The sequence below is a fragment of the Rattus norvegicus genome, chromosome 6 (assembly GCF_021556685.1).
Source record: "Rattus norvegicus strain SHRSP/BbbUtx chromosome 6, alternate assembly SHRSP_T2T, whole genome shotgun sequence".
Lineage (NCBI taxonomy): Eukaryota > Metazoa > Chordata > Mammalia > Rodentia > Muridae > Rattus > Rattus norvegicus.
In genome coordinates, this window is record NC_141539.1 from 104,495,638 (window position 1) to 104,520,739 (window position 25,102).

At 40.9% G+C, this 25,102-nt stretch overlaps 1 protein-coding gene across 20 annotated transcripts in view; it reads left to right on the forward strand.

Annotated features, from left to right (window-relative positions):
* Positions 1 to 25,102, forward strand: part of Rad51b (RAD51 paralog B) — a 536,958-nt gene that overhangs the window by 39,596 nt on the left and 472,260 nt on the right. For 14 of the 20 annotated variants that reach the window (XM_087554290.1, XM_087554282.1, XM_087554280.1 and 11 more), the window contains 1 exon segment: positions 445 to 628. In XM_087554290.1, coding sequence (XP_087410416.1) covers positions 445 to 628 — 184 coding nt within the window. 20 annotated transcript variants of the gene reach the window in all.

Consider the following 25,102-nt stretch of genomic DNA (forward strand, 5'->3'; position numbering starts at 1 on the left):
CATTGAGCCGTCTATCCAACCCCTCCGCTCTGGTTTTTAAAGTCATGTCTTGGCAGTTGCTTGCAGATCTTCAGTGTTAGGCCTGCCTGCTTTCCTGAGTTCTAACTCCAAAAGCATGACTGTCCTCTCCCTACATTCTATCTCTGTACTGGGGAACAACCAGAATCCCAAGTGTGTTTGTTTGCTCGCAAACTCTGGGCTGTCTCACTGTTTGCTCTAATGCCCTCTTCCCCTCACAGATGTTTGCAGACCTCCATAGCTGACTCTAATTGTTCGCTAGCTCCCTCCTCCCAACAGCTGCCAGGATTTACAGCTTGCCCATCCTGTGTTTGGCTTTTCTCTCAAAGCCCAATACAGTGTTCTTCCATATTCCTCCCGAAAAGAAAAGCAAATAAATAAAAATTGTGTCTTAAATTTGTTATTTTACAAATTCTGCTTTCATAGGCTTGAATCTTTGGAGGAAGAGATCATTTCGAAAGGAGTTAAGCTTGTGATTGTGGACTCCATTGCTTCTGTGGTCAGAAAGGAGTTTGACCCGCAGCTTCAAGGCAACATCAAAGAAAGGAACAAGTTCTTGGGCAAAGGAGCGTCCTTACTGAAGTACCTGTCTGGGGAGTTTTCAGTCCCAGTAAGTGTCGCCTTTCCTTCTTGTCTCTTAGGGTCATGACCTTATGGTGTCGAGTAATATACCGTAGGGAGGACTAAACAGGTGACCTTCTACACTTTGACTGCTATGACAAGTAACCCTGCTTTCATAAGCCACTCTCTGCTGGTTATTCCCCATTTTGTGACTTGACCCCGGGACAGACTTAAATGCTTCTGAACCGTCACTTCCTTTATTCCTTCTCATGGTTTACTCCTTCTGCATGTTCTGTGTCACGTCTGTCATGCTGAGATTACTATTAAGTGCTACAACTCGCAGAGTGGCCTGGATCTGTTTCTGCAAACTTTCTTTGCACCGACGGTGTGTCCTGTAAATTTTGTAATTAGATATTTTTAGGCTTTGTTCATAGGTTACTCTGTTCCGGGCTGTTTTGGTTTGCTTCCAATGGACAGAGGTCAACCATTAATGGAAATGCCATTGAGAAAATCTTAAAAGAGCTGTTGGAATGGTTTTCTGTTGTGGGCATTGTGGTCAGGAAATCTGAGGGGAGATTATCAGGGTTGGCGATGTGCAGCAGACAACACAGAAATGCATATTAAGTTACACCCCACTCTGCTGCATGTGGGGGTGCTGTACTTGTTCCACAGCACAACTCAGGAACATTGAGTAGTATTACGTTTGCTTTTATTTCTTCCAGACAGAGTCCTGCTGGCCAGCCCTGACCGTCCTCCCCCCAGACCCTCTTGCCTTTTGCCTTAGTGCTGGGGTTCCAGGTGCGGGTTACCACACCCTTCCAGACTTTTCAGTTTTAGCCATGACCCACCCTGTCAAGGAAATTCCTTAACCTGAGATAAAATTTGCTTGAGGCTTTATGGTTTTTATTTGTTTTGGAGAAATTAAGATCTTGGGTCTTTGTATCATAAAGAATATATACAAATAGTGAGTTGCTATGTAGCCTTTAATTTGTAGCACAAAGTCAGAGAAAGTTCACACTCATACATTCTACATATTTTAACGGCTCTAAAATTGATAGTTTAAATTAAAATCAGCCATTACAAAGTTTATCTTGAGAATTGTTATCTTTTCAGTTTTTAATAGTAACTTAAAATGATATGCTTGAATTTCTATTGTTCCTGGTCAAGTAGAATAGAAAAATTAAAAGCATTTTTCAAAGAGACACTTAATGGAAATTTAAGATGAGCTGCATACTTATTTTTATTAACTTACAGTGTTACTTGAACTAAGCTGTGCAAAATGTGGAAATTAACCTTTTAAGAGGTGTTTGGTTTTTTTTTAAAATAGAAATTATAGGCTGATGTTTTGCAATTTACTAAGATAATTTATCTTTCTGAATAAGAAAAAGAATTCTTCGTTTTTAGTAGTAGTCTCTGATCTCTACTGTGTCTGTCTCTAATCTCGACGCTTCTCCCTGGGCTCAGTGCTCCAAGCACAACAAATATCTTATGGAGTTAGGAGGTGCAACCGCCTTTAATCCTAGGAAGCAGAGGCAGGAGTGTCTCCAGTGAGTTCAAATTGTGAGGTTCAGGCCAGCCAAGGAAAGAAAGAAAGGAAGAGAGAGAGAGAGTGAGAGAGAGAGAGAGAAATAGAAGGAATTGAATGGTTTTTTATATTATTTCAAAGCATTGACACCCCCCCCCCACTATTTAAGAAATTTTTACTAGAGCAAGTATTTTATAATTCAAATCATTTTGCCTTGTTATTAGGATAGCACTGAGCAGACCAAGCTATCTCACATTAAAGAATTACAAACTTAAAGAAAGGAATGCTTTACATTTTTGTATTTTGCTGAAAATTCTCTCATGGTCTATAAAACATTCATTTGTTTTTTTATATTTTACCATTTTTGTTTGTTTTGTTTTAAATCAAATAATCCATGACTGGTGTTGTTTGTTGGACCTGGGATTTGCTTGGTTCATAAGGTTCAAAGTTTACTTTCCTTTTAGAGGTTATTTTATATTTTGCATTTTTCATGATATTTAAAATTTTTAATGTTTAGATATTTTTCTTCTAAGAAGCATGAGGGTTTTTTGTTTTTCTGTTTTTGTCCCTGATCAAATTTAGTCCTTTGGAGCCAAGTGGCACTGCTCACCGCCTTCTGGGCAGCCTTTTTCCGATTGCTGTGCCATTTGTGTAGCTGCGGTGTCATCGGCCTTTGAGAGGAGAGACTCTGGAGGGTCAAGTGTGTGGAGGAATCCTACAGCCTGCTGCTCTTTGTCAAGGCCAAGAGCCTTGACTGCTCCCATGTTAGCATCTATATGTCTTTGGGAACAGATGTTGGGTGAATGGCTGTTTTCCCTCTTCAAACTGCGTACCCTACTCTGGCAGATAGTCATGTACCACAGGAGTATGATGACATAGGAATAACCCTTCCTAACAAAGGGTACTTATGAAGTCATTAGGTGTACTGCATTTATAGACAACACAATGCTGTACAAATGATTATGCTTATTTAATGTTCTAGATGATAACTTGTGAAGTTTATATGTTTATAATATGTATATATCATAATGTATGTAGCTTTATAATATGCACATATTTTATGTTTGTTATAATATGTACATATTATGCATACATAATTATGCATATAATGGTATTCATGTTAAGCTTCTTTTGGTTTTAACGTCCTTGCTATAGTTAATGTGATTACTCAGGCTTTCTCTTGTCTTTTGAGCTACCAGCAAACCTTTTGTTTGGGAAGGGTGACATCATTTGAGCTTCATGTGGACATGAATGTGCTTATATTTTAATTTGGTCATGGCTCTTGTCTGCGTTAGTCACTGACCATCAAAGAGATTCTAAGTGACACTACTGGAAACACACATATTATTATGTTATGGAGGATTTGAATTATAAAATTAAACATTCTCAGGAGAGAATTTTATAGACTTGAATACATTAAGACTGTGGTTTGAGAAACAGTTGCAGAAGTCTGGTGGAATCTTTCTCTCCAAAGCTTTAGGGAGTTTTAAGAGTGTGCCACTGTGGGGTGGAATGTTTGTCTTTAAAGCATATTCATGCTAGTAATGGAAGGAGTTGTAGATCTTGTCTTAGGGTTTCATTGCTATGAAGGGACAACTTGACCAAGGCAACTCTTATAAAGGAAAACATTGGATTAGGGCTGGCTTCCGGTTTCAATGTTTCATATCATTATAGTCACGGCAGGGAGCATGGCCTTCTGCAGGCAGAATTGGTGCTGGAGGAGCTGAGAGTTCTAAATCTGATCTAAAGGCAGCCAGGAAGAGGGTCTCCCACACTGGATGGAGCCTGAGCATAGGAATCCTCAAAGCCAACCTACACAGTGACATACTTCCTTTAACAAGGTCACACCTACTCCAACAAGGCCACACCTCCCAACATTGCCACTTCCTAGGGTTAAGCATTCAAACACATGAATCTATGGGTGCCATACCTATTCTAATTGCCACAATCCTGAAACTGTTTATAGATGGTTCGTGGAAATAATATGAGAAGAGTTTCGATGTTGCCTTCTGAAGTCGCTGGTGACTGTGGTTGTGCTGCTCACCACTGCCCACTCTATTTACCATACATATAAAGCAGTAACGGCACACTGCAAATTCTTGATCAGGATAAGGTCATAGGACATTCTTGCCAAGAGTAACTGTTAGATAGCTCACAGAACCCCCACTCCCATATTCCTTTTTCACAAGTGATACTGAAAGAGGAATAGCTTCTTTGTCACCTATAGCTGTCAAAGTCTAGAGTATTTTAAGACATGATTGTAGCCATTTTCCTGTGGTTGTCCTCTGTGTTCTTTGTTATGTGCTTGTTGGGAATATGCATGGCTCTAATATATTGTTTACCAAGGTTTCTTTTGAAATAGTAATTCCCATTTTTATGCTTAAAACTGTAGAAAAATGAATGAAAATATGTGTACTTCTCATTTTGCTATTTAAAGGCATTCAGATCATTAACAAGAAGAAACTGTTTTTGTTTTAAGTGAAGAAAATACAGTAAGAGTAAACATTTTATTATTTGAAAAAGGTATCCATTTTTCCCTCAATTTAATCTGACCCAATTTTATATGGGCCAGAATTTATCTTTTATTTTAGCTGTCCCATCATGCAAGGTGGGCTTCATTTTTAAGATCATACCTTATTGTCATCACTAATGAATACTAACAAAAATTTAAAGTAGTAGGGGAGTTCATTAAAATGTTAAGAGTTTGTTAATTACAAGATCTTCATATTGTGCTTCTGACTTGTGACATAGGTTTATGTGTCTGCTTTTGCCATTCTGCCGTCTTATGAATGTTTAGAACTTACATTTTTAGGAGAGTCTTAGGAATGAAGTTGTTCATTGAGATAGAAACCACGGATCCTTAATACTGGAGTCAGAGTTTGTGATTTGTATCATTATCCTGTGGCTTCTCTGAAAATCAGATCCTTTGGGTTCAGTCTGACCATTCATATGAATCAGTGAGAGCAAACTCTCTGGACTCTGAGGTGAAGCAGGCTCTGTGGGGCCTTCTGTTTGCTTATGCCACAATCTTTCAACTTATGTACTTTCCATCCCTGGATCTTAAAATCATCGTGTAGTAAGCCTTTATTCATTAGCTAGTGAAATCCTAGAAAACTTCTCTTTCATTCGTCTAGCCTTTTCTGACATGCAAACATTGTTAACTAAAGTCAGAAGCTAGAAACATGTACCGGTTAAGGAACAGGTGATTGGCAAGGCAGCACTGGTGTGTCTGAAGGGTGATATAGCATGTGGTGCTGGGATGGATCAGGTAGTCCAGAAGTACACTCACCACGAGGAAAGGGTTATCTTAGCTCACGTGGGTTGCTTAGATTTCCAGAAAAAGCTTCCCTTTGGGCCTGATTCTCTCCTGGGTCCTGGGAGATGAGCTCTGAACCCTGGGAATATTCTACCTGGTAAGTATTTCTGTGTGCATGAGGGTTGAGGGCACAGGTACCAGTTGGATCACAGTTTATGCAAACAATGTGGTTTGTGGTGAGCATTGATTTTGCTCTGGGGACTGGAGTCTAATTAGCTGAGGTCATTTAAGTAGGTGTTGCATACCTGATTGACCCCTAATAACAGTCTGGACGCTAATGATTGAGCCAACTTTCCTGATAAAAACCACTTTGCCCATGTTGTCCTGAGTCACTGTGGAGAAGCACAGCCTTGCAGCTCCACTGGGAGAGGACACCGGGAGTGTCTACTGGTTTCTCTGCACTTTGTCACATTTTCTTTTCTTTGCTGATTCCACCTGTCTTTCTCCCTTAAAAATCATAACTGAGGGAAGGGAAAGAAGGAGAGAGGGAAGGAAGCTTAACTATAACATCTTTTCTGAGCTTATGTTTTTAAATTTATTTTTATTATTTTATATTGATAGTTTATAATTTTTTTTGTATTGATGGGATCCAAAGTGATGTTGTGGTAGTTTTCATGGTAACTGCTTAAGACTGGCAAGATTTAGTTAATAACATTACAATGAGCACGATTCATTAGTTTTGACGACTGTGCTATCATATACTGAGTGAGATGGTAAGAGGGACTGGGAGAAGGGAACTGTGTATTCTATTTGCAGCTTTATGGTAAATCTAAAATTATTGCAAAATAAACAGATTTTAAAAAGGAGGTAAAGTGGGTGATTTCCTTTGTCGGCATTTGAGGTACTGGCTCTGCTCCCTTGGCCATCTGCTTCTATGGATATTATCTAGTACCTCATTACTTTTAACACTTCTTCATCTTTCAACAAATCATCCTGGGTCTGTCTTCATAATAAACCTAGTGTCTGGTTACTTCCACCATCTCAGTCCCACCTCCCTGGGCTATGGGAGTGCAGCACTGGCTTTGGATTTAGATGTTAGCTTGAATGATAGTCCACTCTTGCTAAAATTAAGACCTTGAGGAGGTGTGTATCCTGGCTCTGACCTTAGTTATTTTGTTTGAAAAATGGGTATAATATCTGACTTGTCTGGCTGTGGGGAATAAATGAAGATGTCTGTAAGGTTCTTCACATAATACGCAGTGCACTCTGTGAAAGGCAGCCTTTAGTTATTAATTTTAGCAGTTACCTCATTCCTGATGCTTTGTATATTTTCTATCCTAATATTTATGCAGTACTAAAACCACAAGAACAAATCATGCTGTCCTCTTTATTGTCCATTTCTCAGTGTTGTTGATAGATATTAATGCTGCCCGGAGCCTCTTCTAACCTATAACACCTACTGTTTTGTATCTCAGATTTTCTTCCATGTAAGCTTTTAATTCCATGTAAGCTTAAAATTTTCTCAACCCTACTTTTAATAATGGTTCTTAAATGCTTTAGCCTGCCTTCTAGCCCACCACCCACCAGAGGTAGTGGAGAAGAAAGGTTATTAGGATTCGTGGGAAGTGGACCTGTTTAGAAATTGTTCTTTGGAGCAACTCCCATCTGCATTGCCAGCAGTTCAGTTCACAGGATTCAGCAGTGGTAGCTCAATCCACTTGCAAATACTTCACAAATAACCAGTAGTCCAGTCCAGTAGTGTTGGGTAGCAAACAGGAATCAGCAGCAGTGGCTTGACCTAGCAGAGACAGCCAGGCCTTGGCCGCGTCGGCATGAGTCAGCAGGAGTGACCAAGACTACCAGGGAAGCCAGAAGAATTTTTCTGTGGTGCTTCTCTCAGTGAAGCAAAAAGGTCAGTGAAGACTCCAGACCAAGAAGCATTGCAAAGCTAACTATGGAAGCTCATCTCTCACAGTCTATTGAGTCCTATTTATACTCCTTCCAAGTATCATGTGTCCTCCAGGGGTCTTCCCTCAGGACATGAGTCTGTCTTAGCAAAACTCCATGTGAGTCTGTATCAGCTGACATCACCCTGCCAATCGGTCTGAGTCTGTGGAAGCTGCCAGAAGCTTCCAGAACACCACCAGAAGTTTTTGGTGCATTTCCATCTATGGAGTCCTGACAAAGGGACCTCAATAATGCAGTGTTGAGGTGAACCAACACATGCATGTAGTTATTGAGAATCCTTCATCACACAGCCATCCTTTCACGTGCTTACATTAGCAAAACATCCTTTCACCGTGTCCACTTCAGGAAAATGTTCCTTCATGTGTTTGCCCAAGCAAAACAACATCCGACACAACCGACTTTCCAAACGACCCTTACGTTTCCACTTCAATTCTACCCTCAGTAATCATATCCAAAGCTCTATGCTAGGTAGCACGAGGTCACAAAGATGAATAAAACATCACAGTCTCTGCCCTTAAGTCTTCTACAAATTAGTCAACTGCAGAGACAAATCACTGTCTGTGGTATAGTATAGCATGAGCATCTTGTCTACTGTCCTTTTACTGTCTAACTGATGAGTAAACCGTGGCACCCCCATTTCTGCCATTGGGGCGATTGACTACACAGAGATTGATGAGTGGAAGCACCCAGTTAAGCCTCGGTCGTCACTCTCTCTGAGAGACAGAGCTCTTTTGGAGCTAGGTAATTGTCAAGCTGATGAACTCACGAGTAATTTATAGTTGTTTTGCTGAGAAGAGGTCAGAAAGGAAAGCAAATTGCAGCCCTGGTGGTCAGTGTTCCCCCACACTTATTACCAAGTCCCCTGTGTGCCATGTGCTCTCCAGTTGATCTCAAAGCTTGTGGCTAAGTGGCAACCTTTAGTTTTCCAGTGAGGACAGGGATACAGTGAAATGAGGCCATCTACCCAAGACACTTGTAGCATGGGTTTTATTCAGTATCTAGCTGGTTTGCGTCTGACTTTCCTGTATAGATAATGGTATGATACACACGGCGCCGTGTTACTTTCTCCCAGTGTATCTCTGACCACATCTTTTACTCAGAAGCACGCTGTGGTATCATGTATAATTTAAGTACCAGGCTATAAGCATTATAAAGACAGAGAACTTCCATGTTCTGACGTCAAGTGTATCCTTTGTAGCAAGGTCAGAATATTTGTTGGTTGATTACATTCCTGATAAGGTACTCAAGAACATTCTTCCTTCCGACTTCCACATAGTCCTCCTATCTTGTCTTCTCCTATGCATGTAGACAGCTGGTCTACCTCTGCTTTCTAACTGGTCCCACTTTCCACTGTGCTACAAACATCATGACTTCTATTTGGAACTTGAATGATTTATTTGACTTTTGTATGTCTGTGTCTAAGCCCTCTAGTTGTATCATAAAGCCCCCAAAACAAGTATGTACTCTCCATAGCAGACTTTGTTTAAGTGTCTCATCTGAAGTAGGTACATATTTGTAGGATATTTTATATGTTTTAATTATCAATTTTTAAAATGTTTATTTAATTAAATGCTTATTAAGTCCCTATGCTATTTGAAGGGGCAACACTCTAGCATTGCTTCGAAAGTATGCAAAACCACCTGGAAACCATGACTTGCTGCCTCCATACTTCTTGTTTACAACTGAACCTCGAGGTTTGCTGAGGATTGGAAAACTCGGTGCCTCCAATTCCTGGAACTGCTCAAAGTCCTGTGAGAGAGCATCAGCTACCGTTTTATATAAAAAGCTATACGATAAGAATTCATCATGAGAGCTCTGTACAGAGTGCTACCATATGCCTCACTTAGAAATCTGACTCCTAAAATGTGGGCAACAAAATAAAGTGAAATGTGACTCTATCAAACTAAAAGACTTCCTCACAGCAAATAGTCATCAGTGAAGTAAATACAAACTGTAAAATGGGGAAGCATTTGTAAATCATGTATCTGGCAAAGGGTTAATATCCACCATATATAAAGAAGCCCTACATCTCAGTAATACAACCTGAACAAAAAGCAAACTGAGGAAAAACTGGGCTAAAATGACCTGAATAGATATTCCTCAAAAGACGTACATAGTCCCGTGTGGTGGCACTTGGCTGGAATTCCAGTACTTGGGACGCTAAGACAGGAAGATTGTGAGTTTAAGGCCTGTCTCAGCAATATCTCAAGGTGCTATCTCTTCTCCTGTGTTCACTGCAGCATCATTCCTAAAAACCAAGCCATGTGAACCGATGAAGAAAATTCAGTATATACATGCAGTGGAATATTAGTCAACCTTCGCAAGAAATCCTACGTTTGTGTAACAGGAGTGAATGTGGAGGATGCTGTGCTAGGTTAAGAAAGCCAAGTTAGAGCACATGCTATGTGATGGCATTTACATATGGAATCTAAAATAGTCAAACTCCTGGAAGCAGAAAGATGATTGACAGGAGGAGAAAGAGGAATGGGAAAACAAGGAGGTATTTGTCAAAGTGAAAACTTCCAGATTTTGGAAATGACTCAGTCTTGGAGCTGTGTACATAACACAGTGTCTGAATTAGCAACATTGTCTTAGATACTTTAAAAGTTGCTATGGGATCAATCTTACATTCTTATCACATACACAGCAAATGTGGGGGTGGGGAATCTAAGAGCTAACAAATGTATTGAGTATAATAAGTGTAGAAATAGTTTCATGAAAATCATAATAGTTGAGCTTTAAAAGATTTCTTCTTGTACTCTTAGGCACTTTAAAATAGAGCATGTTAAAAGTTATGTAGTTCTCATTTGAACAATTTATTTACTCTCTTTTTGCTTTCTGTTACTAAAATTTTTGTGTGTATGTGTGAATGTACAGTGTATGAACTCATGTGATAATGGTGCACACAGCTATGTGCATGCAGAGGACAGAGGAGAATGTGGGATATCTTGTTTTCTTACTCTCTGCCTTATTCCCTTGAGACAGCCTCTAACAATCCTGTAGCTGGGTTGGATGGCCAGCAAGCCCCAGCAATTCTCTTGTTCCCTTTCCTGCTATGAAGTGGGGTTACTGGCAAGTGTGTGACCACACCCTGCTTTTATATGGGTTCTAGGGTTTTAAACTCAGGGCATAATGTTGCTCAGCAAGAGCTCTTATCTGCTGAGTCATCTCATACACCTGTCTGTCTGTCTGCCTGCCTGCCTGCCTCCCTCCCTCCTTTCTTCCCTTCCTCTCTCACTCTCTCCCTCCCTTCCTACTTATCTATTTATCTGTCTGTCTGTCCATCTGTCCATCCATCTGTCTGTCCGTCTGTCAATCCATCCATCTATCCATCTATCCATCTATCATCTATCTATCATCTATCCATCTATCATCTATCTATCCATCTATCATCCATCTATCCATCTATCCATCTATCATCTATCATCTATCTATCCATCTATCCATCTATCATCTATCTATCCATCTATCATCCATCTATCCATCTATCCATCTATCATCCATCTATCCATCCATCCATCTATCCATCTATCCATCTATCATCTATCTATCCATCTATCCATCTATCATCTATCTATCCATCTATCATCCATCTATCCATCTATCCATCTATCATCTATCATCTATCATCTATCTATCCATCTATCCATCTATCTATCCATCTATCCATCTATCCATCTATCATCCATCTATCCATCTATCCATCTATCCATCTATCATCTATCTATCCATTTATCCATCTATCCATCTATCCATCTATCATCCATCTATCCATCTATCATCTATCATCTATCTATCCATCTATCATCCATCTATCTATCTATCATCTATCTATCCATCTATCATCCATCTATCCATCTATCCATCTATCATCCATCTATCCATCTATCATCCATCTATCCATCTATCCATCTATCATCTATCCATCTATCCATCTATCATCTATCCATCTATCCATCTCTCCATCTATCCATCTATCCATCTATCATCTATCATCTATCATCTATCTATCCATCTATCCATCTATCATCCATCTATCATCTATCTATCCATCTATCATCCATCTATCCATCTATCCATCTATCATCTATCATCTATCATCTATCTATCCATCTATCCATCTATCATCTATCTATCATCTATCTATCCATCTATCATCCATCTATCCGTCTATCATCCATCTATCCGTCTATCCATCTCTCCATCTATCCGTCTATCATCCATCTATCCGTCTATCCGTCTATCATCCATCTATCCATCTATCCATCTCTCCATCTGTCTTTGTTGCTGGGGGTCTGCCATGTGTGCAGGTTCCTGTGGCGGTCAGAAGAGGATGTTAGATCATCTGGAGCTGGTGTCACAGGGAAGATACTCTGCCCCAGTTCTGGGAACTGAACTCAGGTCCCCCTGGAAGAACAAGTGCTCTTAACCTCTGAACCATCTCTCCACTCTTCTTCCTTTCTGTTTTTGAGGCAGGGTTTCACTGTGTAGCCCAGGTTGGCCTAGAACTACTATGTATGTCAAGCTGTCTTCAGCTTTGTGGCAGTCTTGCTGCCCCTGCCACCTGAGGTCTGGGACTAGAGTCATGAACTGTGTATTTTCTTTAAAAAGATCCTCTGGCTCGATTTATTTTTAAATGGCAGTAGAGTAGTATGGGCTGTTTCCAGCTTTAGTTATTTGAATGGTGGATTAAAGTTTCCTAAGCTTAGAGAATGTATTAATGAATTTTATTCAGTATTAAAGTATTTTATGACTCATATTAATATTTTTTAAAAAACAGCTTGTAAGTAATAGTTATGAATGATTTGAAGCATTTGGGACCAGTGTCATTTTTGAAGGCTGTAGTAAGGTTCTCTTTCTATTAAGACTGAGTAAGGTTGCCATTTGTAATAACTCAGTGTGGTTATTTAAAAGTAAATATTTAGCATTTATGTTTATGGAGTACTCTGCGATTTTTAATTAGCCCGAACGAGTGTTTATCTCTGCAAATGTCTGGCAAGTGCCTGTGTAGCATCTGTTCTGTACTTGTTGTTAATAGACTCATGACTTGATCCTCACTTTGTCCTTTCTCTCTTGTGCACTTTCCAACTTGTATCAGGAAAGCTGATCCTATTCTCATGTTGGGCTGATTTGTCCAAAGACCACCTTACTGCTGTTACTTGATCAGTAGTTCACACAGGAGCTGATGATTTAATTCTGGGGTGCCAGAAAAGTTTTTAAGCTTCTGGTAATATTCTCGTTCTTGGTCAAAATCTGTTGGACATTACTTTCTTTCCTAGGACATGTCTAAGGGCATGTAACCACTAAGTCCTGGCTGACATTAGTGAAAAGTCTTATTTCTGATTTTGCATTTATATTTTAAAAAGAAAAAATTTAAAGAATTATCTATCTATCTGTCTGTCTATCTATCTATCTATCTATCTATCTATCTATCTATCTATCTATCTATCTATCTATCTATCTGTTTTATTTGTGTGAGTGTGTATATGTGTGTGTATATGCTGGTGCCCATAGGGCCTGAAGGGGACATTGCATCTCTTAGAGATGGGATTTCAGGCATTTGTGATCTGCCTGATGTGGGTGCTGGAATCTGAACTCTGGCCCTCTTGATAGAGGAGTAAGTGCTCTAGCCTCTGAGCCGTTTCTCCAGCCCCTATATTTATGTTAACCTGTATTTTCTTGTGGTTAAGTTCTTGGGATTGAAACTGTGGTCTATAGACTGGCAGAAGCATCCCCTGTGCCTGTTAGAATTTCAGGCCTTCCCTTTGTCCTACTAAATCAGAGAGTCTCTGGATGATTCCATGTGCATAAAAGCTTCAGAGGCGTTGTTTAAGTCCCCTCAGCTTGGACTTTACTTACTTGCAGCTGGAAACATCCTGTTCTAGTGTCATTTTGGTTGCTGTGATAAAATGCTGTGACCAAAAGCAACACAAGGGAGTAGAGGGCACTTGGCTTGTATTCTAGGTTATAACTGTTTTTGGAGGGAAGCCAAGGCAAGGAACTCAAGCAGCTAATCAGAGCACATACATAGTCCAGAGCAAGGAGAATGCATACATCCTTGCTACCCGCTGGCCTGCCTATGCTCAGCTAGCTTTCTCACTCTCGTATGGTTCAAGCCCAGCTTGGGAAATGGTGCTGCCCACATCAGACTGGGTCTTTTTGTATCGATGGACAATCCAGGCAGTCCACCAAAGGCGTGCTGCTGGCCAACCTGATTTACACAGCTCCTCCGTTGAGGCTCTGAGATGACTGTAGGTTGTGGAAAGTTGACAGTTAAAAACGAACTGGGCACAGTGGCACAAGCCTTCAATTCCAGCATTGGATGTAGATTTAAGCAGATCTCTGTGAGTTCAAGGCTGGCCTGTGGTGGTCTACATAGCAAGTTCCAGGATAGCTAGGGCTACCTAGAGAGACTATCTCAAAAAAGAAAAGAAAGAAAAAGCAACTAGTCATCATAGTCCTGGCATTCTAGACCTCCTTCCTCTGAGGAGGTGCTGCCCTTCCTGTGTATGCCATGTAGAAGCAGGAAGGTGCTATTTCTACTGTAATAGAAACATCATTTATTAGATCATTGTATAAACATACTTTTATTGTACTCTGAATGGTATATGGCTTTAAATTTTTTAATAGTTATTTTTGGTTGAAACATAAAACTATAGTCTTTATAACTGTGGTCAAGGGACTTTAATGTTGTTTTTGGCAGGTTGGGCTATGCACATAGCTCCACAGGTGACAGGTCAGCTTAGAGTCACATTTCCCCCCTCTAAGGATTGCTCCTTTCTGTTGTCTCCCAGCCCTGTTCTTCTTTCAGCTTGACAGGGTTCTGAACTGCACTTCTCCTGTAGAATCGTGGATCTCTAGGGACTGACCCTGGTGGCTAGAGAAGCTGTTGACTTGGGCATCTCTGTATCAGTCCTCTGCTGTATCTTTGTCCACGGAGACAAAGGGCAAACTGTACTTAAAAGTTTTCTTACTTGTCTATCCATCTAACAATCTTGACAGGACTAGGTATTGGAGTGTTGAGTTCACAGATTAGACTATTAGGCTGTAATTAATAGATGGCAAACTGTGTGTTGTTGCAGTGAGAATTCACTAAGGTCTACCTTCACTAGGCAATACTGTAAAGAATGTGTGACACTGCCCATAGATTTTTATTCTGTAATATTCTGGTTTAGCTGCGTGCTAGGCTTTATGGTGGAGGCTGTAAGAAATGAAGCTGTACTGTCCATTTGAGATGTGATAAAATTGAGGCTAGGGAGGTGAATAACACAGAATATTCAGGTCTGGAAGCTAAAACTCCATGTCCCCAGCTCGTCAGCTCCTCCGGTCTACAAGGCAGATGGGCGTTCTGAAGTTTCTGAGGGCGCCTTTGCTGTTGTTTGAGTTGTGTATTGGTGCTTTTTTTCTTACAATACTGCTTTCATATATTTTTAAAAAAGGTATCAAGCAATCTGGTTGTTTATATTTTGATGTCCGGAGACACTGCACCCCCTGCCTCTCAAGAACCAAATGAAAAATTGGCATTGCTAATAATAAAGCTTAAATATAGAAATAAAAGTGATAATTTGGAAAACTCACAGTGAAAAACATTTCTGATAAGCCTGATAATAATTGACCTATAAACATTAGGAAGCCCTACATAACTAATCTTTCACATGATTGGCGTGTGGTCTATAAAACATACTGGTAAAGATCTTTTTGGAGTACAAGGTAGATTTTAACAAAGCAGAACAAAGGAAGTTCATTTCCCTGCAGTTTGTATGGCAAACACTAAAACTTAGCGTTTGTTACGGGCTGGTATATTTTCAAGTGAACGTTTCTCCAGTTATGTGAAAACACCATTAAAACACGTTTTCCAACTGTAGATAAAGTTGTATCATCTTCAGAGATACCAGGCAAAGCACGACCACGTGACAGACTTCAGACTTATACATGGAAGCACAGTGAGTTGTTTTCTGTTATGATTTGCAGACATTTCTATTAAAAATGTATTTTGTGGCCTGAAGAAATGGCTCAGTGGTTAAGAGTGTTGGCTGCTCTTCCCGAGAGCCTGAGTTCAGTTCCCAGCACCTACATCCAGAGCAGCCAGTGGAGAATAATCACCTGTAAGTCCAGCTCCAGGGACCTGATCCCTTCTGGCCTCCAAGCACGTTTGTACACAGACACAGATAAACACATACACACTAATAAAGGTGAAGAAACAACTTTGCATTGCATGTATTATTGTCCAGTGAGGTTTAAAGGAGAGTCATAAAATAAATAAACTATGTATAAATAATAAAGATCCCAGGCTGGGCATAGCACACATGCCTTGTTGTTCTCTGGGGAGGTGGAGACAGGAGGATCTGAAATTCAAGGATGTTTGAAGCTATAAAGGAAGTCTGGGACCAGGCTGGAATATATAAGACTTTGTCTTAAAAAAAACCCACATAGATACGTAATCGAAATTTTCTTTGTTTCAAATATGCTAAATGCCAGTGTGTAGTTCATATGTCTGGAAGTTCCTTGTGGACCTTAGTAATTTTGACAAGTATAAAGTAGTCAGTCTTTGTGTGTGAAGAACAATTTCAATGTTTATCAGCCAGAGCTTTTCAGTTGCTTTTAAGAACATCAATAAAGTGGTCCTAACATACTTTCTCCAAATTGTCTGTTTTAAAGATTTATTTTTATTTTCCATGTGTGGGTATTTTGTAGGCATGTATGTATATCTGTGCACCATAAGTGTGCATATTACCTGAGGAGGGGTCAGATCCCCAGGAAATGGACCCTTGCGGGCCACATTTAGATTTAGGGAAGAACAGCCAGTGCTTTTAACTGCCGAGCCATCTCTCTGGTCAGCAAATTGTGTCTTATATTGGTCTGAATACACCCTTTGTAATAATCACTTGAGACTCATTCAGTAATGCACTACTCATCCAACAGACGGAAATCCTTATCCTCTCTGTACTTGTAGTCTAATGCTGTGTTGTCTAAAACAGCCACAGGTAGCTCTCCACCCAAAATTAAACACATTAAATAAAACTGAAAACTCTTTTCTCACTGGCTACATTTCAGGTGTTTGTCACTTGCAGTTGGTAGCTGTTATGTTAGACAACATAGAAGACATGCCGACAGTGTGAAAAATCCCCCTTTTTATAACAATATTCTATTATGTGCATGTTTCATATTTAGAATTGTGCTCCATCCTCAAGACACTTCATTATGTACAGATTCCCAAATTACAAAAAAAAATGCTGAAATTTAAAAACAATTTGATTTCAAGTAGTGAAATAACTAAGTTGTTTTTAAAATTCTACTTTTAGAGCCAGTTTTTGTTCCGTTTAGGAGGCAGTGATATTCAGGACCCCAGATCTGTGCTTGTGCTCCTTAATTCTAGGTCCTTTAGTGGACAGGGCACTCAGGGAAAGCGTTACGTGTGAACTTACACGCACATTCATGTCTGTACCTTTTCCTGTTTCTGCTGCTGCTTCTGCAGTTGTGCCCTAATGCTGACATGCCCAGCTCCGATCTGGTATCCCAGGTTCCTTCTGTCCATCCCCTCCCCATGTCTGAGGTCCCCTCCCTGGGACTGAGAGACACACTCTTGTTGTTCAAAGTATATTTACTTAGTTTGTCGGTCTTAGACTATACAGAAAATAGTTTCAGGATTGCTAATTCATTCCTCCGGAGAAGGCTTGACTGCTTAGACTTTGCACTTTGTTTGGAGATAAAGCAAACAGTTTTGACCCAAGGGACTGTATTTCAAAGACTGTGGTTCACAAGTCGCTTGGGTTGCTTCTCCCAGAGGGACCATCACACGTTTGAAAGTTGCTTGGGTTGCCTGTCCCAGAGCGACCGTCACACGTTTGAAATGCTGTGCTACTAGCATCCCATGTTAGGATTGCCTTCCCACTTTTAAGTATGTATTTATTTTAACATAATCTAAAAGTCAGAGCTGTGCAACGGGACGCATATGCCCTCCTCCCCTCCTGCCTATCATGTCCTCCCTGCCCTACGCCCTTAAGGTTTTGGGTCTTCTTTTCTATGCTTTTGCTCAAGGCCAAATCCATGCAGACTTTGTTTTTTTCTTAGTTCTTATAAAGTCAGCACACTGTAGATGTCTTTTTAAGCTATTGTTGAGATAGCATCCACCTTTGTGTAAGTACCACCTCAGTTTCATTTTAGAATGCTTCCCACTCCAGACAGGATCCCTCCCGGTACCCCTCAGTAGTTAGCCATTTTCCATCCCCCCTCTCCCTACCAATTCGTCTCTATAGCATTGTCTTTTCTGAGTATTTCCTATACGAGGAATCGTATGGTATATAGGTGTTCTGTACTTTGGTTTACTTGCTTAACTGCAAATAACTGTACCAACTCATAGTTATCTTCCCCCAGATATACTCTTCTAATCAATCAGATGACGAGCCAGTTTGCACTTTTTATTACATACTATATAGAAATATTCTGTCCTCAGTTTTTAATGTGTATGCTAGATAGTTCACATCTTATAATTATATTGTGAAATCTGATAAAAATCTTATTAAAACACACAAATGCTCAATACAAATCATGTTACCAAAAGAAAAACAACATTTAATAGATGACTGAGGTGCCATCTATGTTTTCTGTTACATATGTACATGGGCTGGCGGGATGACTCTGTTTTTTTTGTTTTTTTTTTTTTTTTTTTTTTTTTTTTTTTGGTCCTTTTTTTTTTTTTCGGAGCTGGGGACTGAACCCAGGGCCTTGCGCTTCCTAGGCAAGCGCTCTACCACTGAGCTAAATCCCCAACCCATGGCGGGATGACTCTGCAAGCAAAGGGTCTTGCTTTTTTTTTTTTTTTTTTTGTTCTTTTTTTTTTTCGGAGCTGGGGACCGAACCCAGGGCCTTGCGCTTCCTAGGCAAGCGCTCTACCACTGAGCTAAATCCCCAACCCCGGGTCTTGCTTTTAAACCCTGCAGCCTGCATCTGATCCCTGGAACCCATACAGTGGAAGGACAGAAGCAGCTTCTGAAAGTTGTACTGTAAACCTCCCCACACCCTACCCCTGCTGACTTGTCACATAATGGAAGTCCTGTACAGATTGGGACTAGAGATGGTGCACATTCCTGTACACATGCACACATGAATAAACATAAATAAATGTAAAACATTTAAATATATACAGCATTTACTGCCATATAAATGCTTGCTAAAAAGCTGAATTACATAGTTTGCAAGCCATGATTTTCTTAGCAACACTTTTCTTTTTTACATTTTGGTTGTGTGGGTGAGGTGTGTGTGGTCTATGTATGGTGTGTGTGGTGTCTTTGTGGTCCAAGTGTGTTGTGTGTGTAGTCTGCGTGTGTTGTATGTATGTATGTATGTATGTATGTATGTATGTATGTATGTATGTAGTATTTATGCTGTCATATGAGTGGTGTTTGGGAAGTATGTGATACATATCTGTAGTGTGTGTGCTGTGGTGTATTGTGTATGTGTGGTGTATGCAGTGTATGTGGGATACCTGTATGGTGTATTGTGTATACGTGTATTGTGTTGTATGGTGTGTGTGTGTGTGTGTGTGTGATATGTGGGATGTATGTATGGTGTGTGGTATATGTGTATAGTATTTGTGCTGTGGTGTATGTGCTGAGGTGTCTATAGGGTATGTTGTTTGAGGAGTACAAAGTATCTGGGTATAGTGTGTGGTGTATATGATGTGTGTGGTGTTGTGTGTGATGTGGTTTGTTGTATGTGTGTAGTGTGTATGCTGTGGTATTTTGTGTGTGTGGTGTATAAGGTATGAATTGAAACTCAGGTCCTCATGTGGACAGGCACTCTTACCTACCAAGCCATGGCCACAGCCTCATTCCCCCTTTTAGACCTGAAAATCTTTTGTTAGGACCCCACACCCTTCTCTTTTCCTTTTTATATTTTTTGAGACAGGGTCTAATGGAACCCAAGCTGTCCTCAAACTTACTTTTTATTTAAGTCTCCTGAATTTTAACTCCCGATTCTCCTGCCTCTGTCTCCTAAGTTTTAATTGTTTTCTATCAGTGTCAATATTATAGCTTTATAGCATACACTGCAATGATAACATTTAAAAAACACAAACACAGACATAAGACTTCTCAATTTTCTAGATTATCAGCAAATAAAAAGTAATATTCACTTAGATTTTTGAGGGGAAAAAATACAATGCTCTGTTTAAATAAGAAATCCCCAGGAATACTAGATTTCCCAAATTTTTACAGAATAAAAATTTCTTTCTCTCATAAAGCTCTTTCTAAAATTGAGGAGCTTCCCTGGCTCTTCAGCTTTTCTCTCTGCCCCTGCAGGTTAGCCCTGTCCATGGCCAGCCGGCTCTCCTCTGTGCCCCACCCTGTCCGTGGCCAGCCGGCTTTGCCCTGCGCTCCACCCCAGGTAGCCAGGTCTGCTTTGGGATTCCCAAGTATGTTTGGCTATCCTTTCAGATCTATAATAAAACCCTTCCCCCACCACATAGGGGTCAGATCAGTGGTCTCACTATGCCCCCACTTACACTTCCTTACACAGGCAATTTTTATGCTTTTTGTATAAAACTAGTACCATTTTAAAACATCTTTCCTTTGGATTTTAAATTTTCTTTGATTTTTGCCTGTGATGGTGTGCCTTTATAAACATTTATTTTATTTTTATTTTTGTATATGTGTACACATACATGTGAGTGCAGGTGCCTGTGGAAGCCAGGGGCACTGCTTCATCTGGAGTTGTGAGTTGCCAGATTTGGGTTCTAGGCAGAAAGTTCAGGTTCTCCTTAGGAGCAACACATACTCTTAACCCCTGAGCCGTCTTTGCAGCCCCAGGGTGTTTTTTTTAACCTGTGTTGTATTTGTAAGCAGTTTCTGTTAGTCCTTTGACTGCTGGCTTTCCTCTATGCATAAATTTTTCTTTTTCTTTAAAAAATTATTGTGGGTGTGTGCATGTGTGTATGCATTGTGTATGCATTGTATATGCATGTGTGAGTATGTGTGCATGCATGTATGCATGTGTGTGTGCATGTGTGGTGCATGTGTATGTGCATGTGTGTGTGTGATGTTGCAGGGGTGGAGAAGTGGCATGCCATGGCACATATATGGATGTCAGAGGAGAACTTGTTGAGTCAGCTTTTGTCTTTCACCTTTTGTCTGGGGATTTAAATGGTTTGTTAGGTGGACATCATCGAGTAGCAAATGCCTTAACATAGAGATGTCTCACAGCTCCAGGTTTCCTACTTATATGTGATCAGATACATGTGTATTTTCTTGAGCTGAGTTTGAGCTGGAAGAGTACTCATATTTTCTGCAAGTGTGTGTATATAGTTGATCTTCATTGTTTATAGATTCAGTGTTGTGAATTTGCATCCTTATAATCACTAAATTGACATCTGTGAAACTTTCTTGTCATTTCCAGAGAATGTACTTCACCCTCCAAGTGCCTCCATGTTGAGCTGGCCAGAAGCTTCCAGGACCAGTCTTCTTAGATGAAGATTTTATTCTGTAGGCTCATTGATTACATCAGTGGCCATGGGTAAACTTTCAGGCCCTTTCTCCTTTCAGGAGGTGTAGGTGTGTGAGTCGCTTTCCTCATAGTTGGGGCACAGAAGTCCCCATCTTGAAGCTCTTTGGGGCTTGCAGCCACCAGTCCTCTCATCACACTGAGGATACTTTCATCACCTGAAGAGTCCAAGGCTTTATCTTAGAAAAAAAGGGGACAAACCCTACGTCTATATTTTAGACTCATGCTTTTGTAATCTCTGTTTTCTATGTTGGAGTGTCATGTATCTACTGTGTCAGTGGGGACTTGTTACTCCTTTTGGACTTGACATGCCCCACCCTTATTTTGGGGGATGCCACCCTCCTAATAACATGCCTGTGAGTGCTTTGTGGGGAGTTAGATTTCCAAATGGAGTCTGTTTCCCAGAAGAAAGGGGTTGGGCATCAGTCAGGAACAATTGTTGACTGCAGTATCTGGGTAAGGCTTACAGGGTAGGCCTGAGTTGAGTCAGTACACGGGTAAATTGTGGTATTTCTGAGAAAGGAAAGGTCCCGGAGGATTTCTTGGGAAGGAATTCCTTGCTGCTTGTTTTCCATCTACTTTGGCAATAGCTGACTGTTTCAGGACGGATTCCTCTAGCTTTATGGGCCTCAGTCATCTTTGCTGGAGGGAAGCGATGTCAAGAAAGAGTGATGTCAAGGAAAATAAGGGCCCTACTCGCCTGCAGCCTTAGTCTCGCCCACTAAGCCTCCTGCCAGAGACACATAAAAGGCCTTCCTCTTGACTTATGGGGCAAATGTGTCATTCTTACATAATACATAAAACATGTTTCAGATTGCATACTTGTACCACAGGAGTTTGGTTCTTCTTGTTAGTATTGTCTAAAGTTACAACATGTAAAAACTCTTTATCCTACTTTCTAAGCCTGCCAATAGGGAAAAAAATATCTTAAGGAACATTTCCTTTTGGAGCCTGGAGTGTTTTTCCTCTCTAGCTCTGATTTAAAGAGAATATGTAATTTAGACATTTAAATAAGAATAGGGGAAGTGGCCAAACCTTTTCAATAGACTAGTTAAAATACATGAATGTTTCTGTCAGTGAGAACCCATGCAGAGCAGAGTACCCCCGGCTTCCCCCACTGACCCCTGGTAGGGCTTGTTCCTCTCATGATGAGTTGTAATATCTCTTGGGTATCTCTTTTCTCCCCTCCCCCTTCTGACTCTCTCTCCTGCTTCAGAAAGGATATAGAATTATTCATCCAGGACACAGGAGTATTAGACTCCTCCAGTCCTTTTTTTTTTTTAAATTTAATTTTTCTCCACTTGGGAACACTGCAGCTGATCTCACTCCCTTTATCCTCTAAAGGCTTCAGCCCTCGTTTCAGGCAAACAACTATGTACTTGGCAGTCCTGCTCTGGGCTGTGGCTGTTGGGCTAGTCTAGCAACGGCTGCCTTGAGCAGTCTCTAGACAGTGAACTGAGCGTGTTAAGGCGCTTTCTTTCTCTGCAGCTCAGCAGCAGCCAGCTTGGGCCCACGCTGCTGCTTCTTGCAGACATCTTCATCTCAGTCTGTCACGGTGTCCTGCAGTGCGTCTTTCATTAGTAGTGTCAACCCGTAAGGTGACAGTCCTAAGCTTCTTCAGATTTTACCGAATGCTCCGCTGAGTTTAATACCTCACAGCAAACTTTGAGGGAGGTGACTGGGGCTCTTCCTCAGCTTTAGTTGTTTATTGCAGTCGTACCCGTGGACCCTGGTTACTGATGCTGAGGCAGGAGGACAGCTGCATCCTTGCGTCTTCTTGGACTGTGATCAAGTGTTGGGCACATTCTTGTAGGTAGAGGAGAGGAGAGCACACTTAGATTTTTGTTTCATAGGATTTAAAGTTTCTATTAAGTAAAAGGTCTCTATATCCTTGTAGTTTTTATCAGAAGAAAGTAACTACTGGTAAGCAAAATCACTGTATGTTTAAGTGCACGTATTTATCATTGGTAACGCACAGCTTGGTTATAAAGGTTAAAGGGCGCAATGAGAGTGTCTGATGCTGCCAGGAGAGCAAGCTCAGTCAAGCAAACAGAAGTTCATTCCTGTGGCTGATTTCAGGTTCCTGCACCTTAGGGACAGAAGGGGCTAAACTACTAGGGGGTGCTTCTTACTTAGAAAATGGGATGCCTTCCATTCCTGTCACAGTGGTCATTGTGGCAAAAGCAGTTGCCAGTGACAATAGCTGGTGGCAGTTCCTGAAACCTAAGAAAGGTCTCAACCAAGAGAAAGGAAGAAACAAGGCAAAGGAGAGAAAAATATGAAGGCAAAAGAAGAGAAGAGAAAGTAGCAGACAGTCGTGAAGGAGGTGATTAAAGGACTCTGCCCTCAGGAGTATGGCGTCAGTACCATTTGCTGCTGGTAATTGGGTTTGGTTCTTGCTTATTCATAAGCTGACACTTATGGAGGGAGAGTCAGGATTCCTGACTGAAATACTGTGGAGGACAGGATGTCGTTCCCAGTCTCTCAGACTTAGGGAGTAGTGTCTGCGTGTGTCTCTGAAAAGTACTCAGTTGTTTCTCCATCGTGGTGAATTACTTTATAGTAATGTCCTCTAGTAACTTGAATTGTTTTTATAACCATCTTTGTAAGGCTGTGAGTGCTCCGTCCACCTCGGCTGAGCGAGTAATCAGATCTGATTAGTTACGATATACCAGGCATAAGATGGCCTTGCACGGGGTCCTTTCTGAAGGCCTTAATTGTGAGATATGCCAGGAAAGCCTCCCTGTAACAAGTTCATACACCCGATCACGTGTAAGCAAGTGCCTTGAAGTGTAAGACACAGCTTATTTTTAGGGGTACCCAGAAGACAGGGTGGGGTGCCCATCCTGTAAATATATTTTGTTTTCATAAATATGGATTCTGTTGCTTTGTCATGCATACATAGTCTAGGTGGTGGTGTCTGTTCCTGAAATAATAGGGGCTAGAGACACTGACTAGGCTTTTAAAGCCCTCATTACAGAGACAAGCTGTGGATTCAGTCAAGACCACGTCGGCAAAGACACAGAGAGTCATTTCCCTGTAGCTGAACTCAACCACACCAGAGACTACTGTGTGAATCAGGATTTGCTCGCCCTCGCCCTCACCTCAGGCAAGAAAACTGCTGTAAGTGCAAGGGCAGGTTGTGTCTTCCAGAAAGGCCAAAGGAGAGAGACCAGGAAGAGAGACACCCTTTCTGAACCAAAGCAAAGCAAAGTGAACCAAACCACAACCCCCAAAACAGGTATTCATTGAGTGCCAGGGTTATTATATTTAACACTGTAAATTAGGAAATAAACACCATTTCAGACCCTTAAATGCATACTATTTTCTAAAGAACAAATTTTGGAATCTTTAAAGAACAGAAAATTTAAAAATAGGTAGAGGTGGTTTTTTGTTTTGTTTTGTTTTGTTTTGTTTCTCTTATATCCCATTCAGGCTGGCCTTGAACTTGCTGTGCTGATCCCCCTTCCCCTCCCTTCCAAGTGTTGGGATGCAGTTCCAGTCCTGTGCCATGCTGTGAACTGGGGCAGTAAGAAAAGAATGGCTGTTTTCTCCTTTTGTGGCACAGGCAAGAGATACTGTTAGAAATGTTGCTAAGTGAAGGACAAACTAGTTCTAGCAGGAATGATGAGTCAACATCCTCAGAGACATTCCCTTACAGGTAGTCAGTATCATAGCTGCTGCTGCTGTTCCTTTCCTTTAGGTGCAAAAGAGTATTGAGACTGTCACTTAGGTTCATATTTTAATGGGCTTGGGTAGGTGGGAAAAGTGGAATGTGTCTTTGGCGTGGTGTGAGTGGTCATGTCTCCCACTAGTAACTGGGTTGCTGTGATGCGTGTGGAACTGCACACTGACATGGTGTGATCATGTCTACCCACTGGCCACTCTCTTGTTATATTTCAGGCAGCTTTTCCTGGTCCCCCTTGCCACACCTTTAGCCTGATGTCCAAACACAGTGGCAATCAGGATATGTTTAATGTTTATGTTATGTAAATAAGGATTGGATGTGGCGGGCTAGTTAGAGGCACAATGAGTGCTTCCTCCTTTTTTGCCCTAGCAGTTGACTGTTAACAGACCTTTGAAGAAGTTGTTCTTTTCCCTCAAGATCTTCCCCTCAACTTGGCCAGCGTGATGCTCAGTGTGGACTTGTGACTCTGGCTTTTCAGTTGTGCTATGTGAGATGATACTGGCTTTGTGACTAGCCTGCGGTGTGCTGCAGTTCTTTAAAATGTACCTATTTTCAATCCTTCAGCTAGGTGTGGTGGTGTGACTACAGC